General features: G+C 40.3%; 1 protein-coding gene across 2 annotated transcripts in view; it reads left to right on the top strand.

The window, feature by feature from the left end:
* Nucleotides 1-8772, top strand: part of Rnf214 (ring finger protein 214) — a 48653-nt gene that overhangs the window by 6230 nt on the left and 33651 nt on the right. For both annotated transcript variants that reach the window (XM_004636474.2, XM_004636472.2), the window contains exon 5: nt 8520-8660. In XM_004636474.2, the coding sequence (XP_004636531.1) occupies nt 8520-8660 (141 nt within the window). The remainder of the gene's footprint in view (nt 1-8519; nt 8661-8772) is intronic.

The raw sequence follows: 8772 nt of genomic DNA, 5'->3' as shown, positions 1-8772 counted from the left end.
TATCTTTTATGTATTTAGTACAGGGTCTACAGGGTCTCACTACATAGATCTGACTCAGCGTGATTCTCATGTTTTCAGCCCCTGCTGTTTTCAGATCCCTGGCACGGAACACCGGGTGGCAAATCCCAGCCACAGCTGAGCTATCGGGCCGGCCCTTCCATCCTTTTTTAAAAATAGTTTTTATTTTAGTCTCCTAAATTGTTGAGTTTGAGCTTCTGAGCCTCCTGCTTCAGCCTCCCAGGATGCTGGGATTACAGGTGTGCACCATCCCTACCCAGCTATATGAAGTTGGCGCGGTTTTTGGTGCCGGGGATTGAGCTCAGGACCTTGCACTTGCCAGGCAGCTGCTTATGAGCTATATCCCCGACCCATTAATTCCCCTTCTTAACTCGTCCTGTCCAAACCCGTCCAGGTGAAACATTCCATCCAGGAATTCCCATTCCTGGTTTAGTATTCTTTTTTCATATGACATCTTTTTAAGCCTCCTGTTCTCTCATCCTGGTTGCTTTTGCCTAGGCATGTTCTATTTCATTGGTATTTCTTTTAAAATCAGAGCCCAGCCAGCCATGGTAGTACATGCCTCTAATGCCAGCATTTGGGATTACAAGAAGATGAGGTAGGAGTATCACTGAATTTGAGACCAGCCTGAGCTACATAGTGAGACCCCATCTTAAAAAAAAAAAAAGAGAGAGAGAAAAACAACAGACCCCATGAACCGAATGAACCAGTTCAGGTATATTTCACAGTAGGGGTCTTTCAGTCTCATTTTAGATATTTCCTTTTATGGTGTTAAGCTTCTAGTCAAACTCCATCAGATTTTTTTCTTATGTATTCTTTACTGATATCTTCCATTTTATCTTTCAGTAGTTGCTTTTAAATCCTAGGTAGAGAATTTTAGCTTTGTTAAAATATCCCTTTGCTTTGTTTCTGGGATTTTTGTGGCTAAAATTTCTACCTTTTAAGTATATGAACATTTATAAGTTTTTTTTTTTTTTTTTTTTTGCGGAACCAAGGATTGAACTTGGGCTTTTGCACTTGCTAGGGAAGCGCTTATTCCTCTGAGCCATCTCCCCGGCCTATATGAGCATTTAAACGTATCTATATTTATTTTTGAGATGGGATCTCACCATGTTGCCCAGGCTGCCCTTGACTCCTGGGCTCAAGTGGTCTACCTGCTTCAGCCTCTTGAGAAGCTGGATGAATTATTTGGGGGAGGCAGGTTGAGATAGGGTCTCACTGTGTAGGTCAGGCTGGCTTTGAATTCAATATTCAGTATGCAGTCAAATTGGCTTTGAGCTTGTGGCAATCAGCCTGCAGAGCACTGGGGCTATAGGCATGTGCTGCCATACCTGGTTTGGGGGGGTTTATCTTTTTTTATTAGTAACTGATTGCAGTACATAATGATTACGTTTCCTGTGGGGTATTGGGCATACACATAGCACGCACGTCTTCATTCTTTTACATTCTCTTTCTCTCTTTTCCCCTTCCCCCATTCTTGGTCCTCTTCCCATTTGCAAAAGATCTATCTCCCTATTTCCTATTAACTGTCTTCTATTTTGCTCTTCAATTTACTTGTACTTGGCTTTCTCAAATGAAATATGGCACTTAACATTATGGCCTCAAGTAACATCCAGTCTTCGTACAAATGGCTGAAATTTATCTTTTCTTATAGCAGAGTAGTAAGTAATCTATTGTGTATAAATGTCACATTTTCTTTATCCACTCATCTGTTGATGGGCCCAGAGTCTATGTTCAAGATTTAGCTATTATGAGGTATGCTGCTATCCATGTGGGTACGCGTGGATCACTGTAATACCATGTCTGTAATGCTTTCTAGAATATACCTAAAAGGGGAACAACTAGTTCAAATGGAATTTCAAGTTTTGGTTTTTTGAGAAATCTCTATTCTGATTTCTGTAGTGATTGTACTAGTGTATAATCCCACCAACAATGTAGAAGGTTCCTTTTTCTTTGCAGCCTAACCAGCATTTGTTGTTTGATTCCTTAATGATGGTCATTCTTGGTTGGATATGGTGGCACTTGACAGAAATCCTAGAACTCGAAAGGCTGAGGCAGGAGGATCATCATGAGCTCGAGGCTAGCTTGGCTACACAGTGAGGTCAAGGCCAGCCTGAAGTACATAGCGGGACCCTGTCTCAAAAAAGCCAAAACCAGCAACAAACAAACATTCCCTCTAGAGTAAGATAGAATTTCAGCTTTGTGTTTGATTTGCATTTTTTCTAGCAGACCCAGAGACCTCGGGGATCTTTGGGATTTTTTGTGTGTATTCTAAACACTAGTCTTCTGGCCAGGATGTAGCTGGTAAATTTTTTTCCTCATTTTAGTACATGTTGAGAGAGAGACTTAGGTCTGGATTCAATCTTTGGCGGAATGTAAAGAGCCAGTTTTTCCAGCACCATTATCTAAAGAGTCTGTGATTCTTCTACTGTATGAATTGTAGCTCCTTTGTCAAAGATCAGATGATGAAGTGCTTGGATTTGTTTCTGAATCCTCTGTTCTGTTCCACTGATTCACAGGTCTGTTTTTGTTCTAGTACCACACTGTTTTATCAGTGTAGCTTTATAATATAACTGGAAATATGGAGTTGTGATAGCACCTGTTTTTCTCTTGCTGGCTGGTATTGCTTTTGCTATTCTGGGCTTCTTCTGGTTGCATAAGAATTTTAGGGAAAGAAAGAATTTTAGGATTGCTTTTTCTTTTTTTTTTTTTTGGCAGAACCCGGGATTGAACTCAGGCCTTTGTGCTTGCCAGGGAAGCGCTTATTCCACTGAGCCATCTCCCCGGCTCCAGGATTGTTTTCTCTAGCTCTGTGAGGACTGCTGTTGATATTTTGATTGCCCACCTATCTATCTCAGTTTTGAAAGTATTGCCATTTTAATAATATTGGTTCTGCCTCCCCAGGAATAGAGGATATCTTTCCACTTTCTGGGAGCCTGTTTTCAGGCTCCTGTTGCATGGAATATTGTTTTTTGTGCTTTGACTTTTAGTCTGTACATTTCTTTTTGGGTTAAATGTGTTGCTTGTATACAGCATACCATGAGTTTTGTTTTTTATTCCCATCTGTGTCTTTTTAGTTGGAGAGTTTAGACCATTCACAGTGGGAGCTATAAAAATAATTAAGTACATGAATAAATAAATCACAGTGAGAGCTATTAGTGAAAGGTATTGACTGGGTCTTCCCTTATTCCTGTTGCTGATTCTTTTTCCCCTTTTGCTCACCCTGCCTGGTATACTTACGCCATTACACTTTTTGGCATTGTTGGCTTCACTGTCTATTTGTAGGATATCCTCGAGAATTTTTTTGGGGCCGTGATAGTTTAGTGAGTTTCCTAAGGTGCTGTTTGTCATTGTCTCAGTTACTTTTCTTTTGTTGCTGGGACAAAATACCCAACACCCAAAATGAAGGAAAGAAATTTATTTAGCTCACAGTTAGTGGGAGTTTCAGTCCATACTCAGCGGGCTCCAAAGCAGAACAGCTCATGGAAGAGGGCAGCGGTTCATGGTGTCGGAAAACAACAAAACAGGTAGAGCAAATGGGAGGAGTAGCAGCAGTAATGGCAGCAGAGAACAAGCCTGTCTCCCTTGTGTGGCATTCAGGCTATCTGCCCCAGGCCAGGTACAGCACTCTTGCCCAGTAATACCAGCAGCATTTTTTTTTTTTTAATTTTATTTATTTATTTATTTATTTTGTGTGTGTGTGGCCAGCTCAGCCCACCAGGGGGCGGGGCTGGCTGGCATGTGGTGCTGGGGGATCGAACCGCGGTCCCTGTGCTCTGCTTGGTTTAGTTTGTTCTAAGTAGGTGCTCCAGACCACTGAGCCATCCCACCAGCCCATACCAGCAGCATTTACACCCATAATCCCAACAGGACTCACACCCATGATCCCAGCACTGTATCATCATTTTTTTTTTTTTTTTTTTTTTTTTGGTGGTACCGGGGGATTGAACTCATCAATTAATCACAAAGTCTAGAAGTCCACTCTATGATTGCATGAGGGCTTAGGGAGACGACTAGACACATACCATAACAGTTATAAAATGACTTTATTTCTTTACCAATTTTGAAAGATAGCTTTGCAGGACGCCAGTCTCCATTGGGAGTTGCTTTCTTTTAGGTCTTGAAACACTATTCCAAGGTCTCCTGGCCTTTAAGGTTTGTGTTGAGAAAGCTACTGTGATTCTAGGTTGTTGGCTTTTTTGTTTTAAATCTTTTTGAGACAGGATTTCACTATGCAGTTGAGGCTGGACTGGAATTCACTTTGTAGCCCAGGCTTGCCTTGAACTTGCTGCAGTCCTCTTGCTTCAGCCTCCCAAGTGCTGAGATTACAGGTGTGTGCCACCATGCCCAGCTGGCTGCTATGATTCTAATAGGTTTACTTTGTAAGTGATTTGTTGCTTTTCTCTACAGATTTTAAGATTCTGTCTTTGTGTTAGACTTCTGAGATTTGGACTATGATGTATAGTGAAGTTCTTTTCTGCTCTTGGCTGTTTCGAGTTCTATATGCCTCACTTACCTGTCTGTATGTTAAATTCTTTTCCCACATTTAGAAAGTTTTCCACTATTCTATATACAGGTTTGTTATGTCATTTGTGCTGTCTTCTGACTTTTCACTAATTTTTTTTTCTTTCTTTTTTTTTTTGGTGGTACCAGGGATTGAACTCAGGGCCATGTGCTTGCCAGGCAGGCACTTATTCCACTGAACTATCTCCCCAGCCCACTTTTCACTAGTTCTAGTTCATCTTAGGTTAGTCTTATGTCACTTAGCAGCTGTTGGATCTATTTTTCATGTTCCTGTGTTTCTAAGACATCTCTGTGTAATTGATCACCAGTATCAGCCCTGTCTTCTAGTCCTGGCCTTCTGTTCCCACACTGGTCACTTCTGCTGCTCAGACTTTAAACAGAGTTTCTTGTCTTCTGGCTTTCTGTTTGGTACCTTTTCATTGCCTCTAATTCTTTGCTAAGTGAGTCGTGTATGTTTTATATAATTTTGTTTAGCTCATTGACAATTAAGTTCATTATTTCTTTAGTTATGTCATCTTTGAGTTTTTTGAACACCTTACGGATCTTACTGTCTTCTCTTTTATTTCACATAATTCAGCAGTTTGGTTTTTTGTTTTGTCCCCATCAGTATCCCATGGATCATCTTTGGAGGACTTGGGGAGTTTTGAGAGGTGGTGTTGCCTTTTCCTCTTGTTTTTTTTCTGGGGTGTGTGGGTGTGTGTATGTTAAGATTTGCAGGTCAGTTATAGTGCAAAGACTTGTTGATAATATGGAGATGTTTTAGTTAGCATCTGATTTTCAGTATGGGATTAATAATAGGCCTTTCCCTCTGTCCCCAAATCTGACCACTTCCATTAATGTGGCAGTAGAAGATGGAGTATAGTTGGCCTGGTACTCAATTCTTCAGAAATGAACTACAGTGTTGTTGATGACACGAACACTAACCAGATACTGGCATACAAGCACAAACCAGTTAATAACTGTTTTAACCTGTCAATAGTAACAAAATCAACAATAATAGAATAAAAGACAAACTGAATATTGACTTACAAAAAAACTGATAAACTGGACATGGTAGTACATGGCTCTCATCCCAGCACTTGGGAGGCTGAAGCAGGAGGAGCATCTTGGATTCAACCTGGGTTAATTAGTAAGTTCAAGCACAGCCTAGGCTGCATAGCGAGATCCCATCTCAAAAAACAAAAAGAAGGAATCCTCTAATCTAGTAATTTCAGTTATTGATTCTTTAACTTTTGTTAGATGAAGGTTGGCTCTCAGAATCTTCAAAAATTTGATTTCTCATCTCAGTACATCACACACAGACACACTTGCACGTGCACGCCCACATGCACATGTGTGCGCACACATGCGCATTCCCAGTTGCAGAGTTTAAAGATCTCTTAAGAGATATCTTCATTTTTTTGGCGGAATCAGGGATTGAACTCAGGCCCTTGCACTTGCCAGGCAAGCGCTTATTCTACTGAGCTATCTCCACAACTCTATTAAGAGATATCTGTAGAGCTCAGGATCATAAATTTGTAATGATAAGAAATCAGCTGTACAGGGAGCTGTCATCACACTTCAGACATGGATGAGGATTAGTTTTTCTCAAAGCTCAATTATCTGGAGAGGGGCTGGAGAGATGGCTCAGTAGAGTAAGTGCTCGCTTGGCAAGTGCAAGGGCCTGAATTCAATCCCCGGTTCCGCCAAAACAAAAACATTATCTAGAGAGCTTGTTTTTATGACTATAGTATTCACATGTAATGACTTTCTTTTTGGTTTTTTTTTTTTCTTTTCATTTTTTTGAGACAGTGTTGAGGTATGTAGTTTAGGCTGACTGTTTTTTTGGTCAGTCAAGTACTTAGATTTATGTATACTTCAAGGGATATCTCATTAATTTCCTTAAGTAAATACATTGGTCACTAAATGAGGAATTGTATATAGTATCTGCATGACAGTATTCAGAACAAAGAAAAGGTCAAAGGAAAAATATCTTTTTCGTTTTTTGTTTTTTGGTTTTTTTTGTAAATATCTTTTTTTGAATGAAAAATAATTTTATAAAAGTAGAAATAAGCATTAACATATTTTTACAAAGAAATTTGGAAATCTAACCATATACAGAATTGTAACAGGACAGACCTGTGACCTTTTTTTTCTTATTCTTGTGTCTTTTTTTTTTCAATTTATTACCCTTGGGGAAAAAAAAAGCATTTACTTGAGAGATATTATGGCAATAAGTGGTATGTCATGACAAGAAGTACATATTTAGAAGACCAGGATGGCAGGCACTCCAAGCGTGACCCCTCTATTACACATCGCCATCCTCAGTGCAGCCGCCTGGCTCACGGGCACCAGCATATAGAATTAGTCAGGGTGAGAATCTCACCAGCCAACCGTGAGTCTCAAAAACCTGCTGATGTCCCCCAGGATCACTGCCCCAGCCATCTCGTGCGTACAAATGCATGGCTTTGCCCCTGTCATGTTTCTCAGCTTTTTTTCTTGCCCACTTCTCATTGTCTAATCCTCAAGTTCTCGCTTTCCTTTTATTTGTGTTGTAACTTTCTATATGTAATTCCTCTTTTAAGTCCTTATACTAGGGAGACAATACGGTATTTACAGGTGTGGGTCTGGTTTATTTCATTTATGAGTATATCTTCAAGTGGCATCCACTTAAATATGAAGGCTTCGAGTTTATCATTCTTTTCTTTTTTTTCTTTTTTTGAGTTTATCATTCGTTATAGCTGAGTAATACTCCATTACATAAAAGTACCACATCTTTTTCAACCATTCCACACGTGACAGGCATCTTGATTGTTTCCAGGATCTGGCTATCACAAATTGTGCTGCTATAAACATAGGTATGCATATATCACTATGATATGACGCTTTCAGTTCCTCCAGGAAAATTCCCAGAAATTTTGGAAAATTCCAAAATTCCCAGGGGATAGCAGGCTTCAATGGGATTTCCAGTCCTAGTTTTTTAAGGAGTCTCCACACTGATTTCCATAATGGTTGCACCAGTCTACACTCCCACCAGCAGTGGAGAAGGGTTCCCTTTTCCCCACAGCCTCTCCAACATTTGTTGTTGGTTGGTTTCTTTATTTCTTCATTTATATTTTTAATTTTTTTATTTATTTATTGATGTGTGTGTGTGGCCAGCTCAGCCCACCAGGGGGCGGGGCTGGCTGGCATGTGGTGCTGGGGGATTGAACCGCGGTCCCTGTGCTTTGCTAAGCTTGTTCTAAGTAGGTACTTTAGACCACTGAGCCATCTCACCAGCCCACAAATGTTTTCTGTAAAGGGATTAGCTAGGAAATATTTCAAGTTCTGTGGACTCTGTAGTACCTGGTCTGGGCATTCCATTCTTCCATTGTCGTGTGAAAGCAGCCTGGAAACCGTATGGATGGCTGTGCTCCAGTGGAAGTGTTTTGTTTTGTGGTTGCAGTAGGGGGCTTGAAACCAGGGCATTTGCACTGAGCTACATCCCCAAGCCCTGCCTCCTTTTAATTTTTATTTTGAGACAGAGTCTGCCAAGTTGCCCAGGCTAGGCTCAAACTTGGGATCCTGCTGTCTGGGTGTGTACTACTGGGCCGAGCTCAATAAAACTGTTATTTAAAAAAAATAGGCAGTGGCTGAATTTGCCCCATATGCTGTAGGTTTCTAACCCATATCTTAAGAGTAATATTGTGTAATAGAACTGTCTGTAGAGATGGAAATGTTCTGTATCTGTTTTTAATGTTCTGTGTCTACATGATGTGATAACTATTAGTTGCACGTGCCTTTTGAGTACTTCAGATTTAGCTGTGCAACTGAGGGCCTGTATTTTTCTATATTATCATATTTTAATTCATTTTAAGTTACATAGCCTTATATAGCTAGTGACTATACTGTTGGACAGTGTAGCTATAGAGCTGTACATAATGTCTTGGACAGGCACATGGTGAATGTTTTTTGTAATTAAAGTGGGAAGTAAACTTTTCCTGTGTTGGTCCCAATAGGACAAAATGATGACAGAGAGAACCCTGTTGAAGGAGCGTTACCAGGAAGTCCTGGACAAACAGAGGCAGGTGGAGAATCAGCTCCAAGTGCAATTGAAGCAACTTCAGCAAAGGAGAGAAGAAGAAATGAAGAATCACCAGGTATTTTGCTCGAACTGGAATTGTCAGACTAGGGATATATCTCCCTATTAGAACCCTTGCCTAGTATGTACAAGGTCCAGGGTTTAATCTCCAACACTGAAAAAAAAAAAAA

The sequence above is a fragment of the Octodon degus genome, unplaced genomic scaffold (assembly GCF_000260255.1).
Source record: "Octodon degus isolate 3935 unplaced genomic scaffold, OctDeg1.0 scaffold00080, whole genome shotgun sequence".
Classification (NCBI taxonomy): Eukaryota; Metazoa; Chordata; class Mammalia; order Rodentia; family Octodontidae; genus Octodon; species Octodon degus.
Note: the sequence above shows the minus strand (reverse complement) of the source record. Positions and strands in the feature narration are given on the sequence as shown.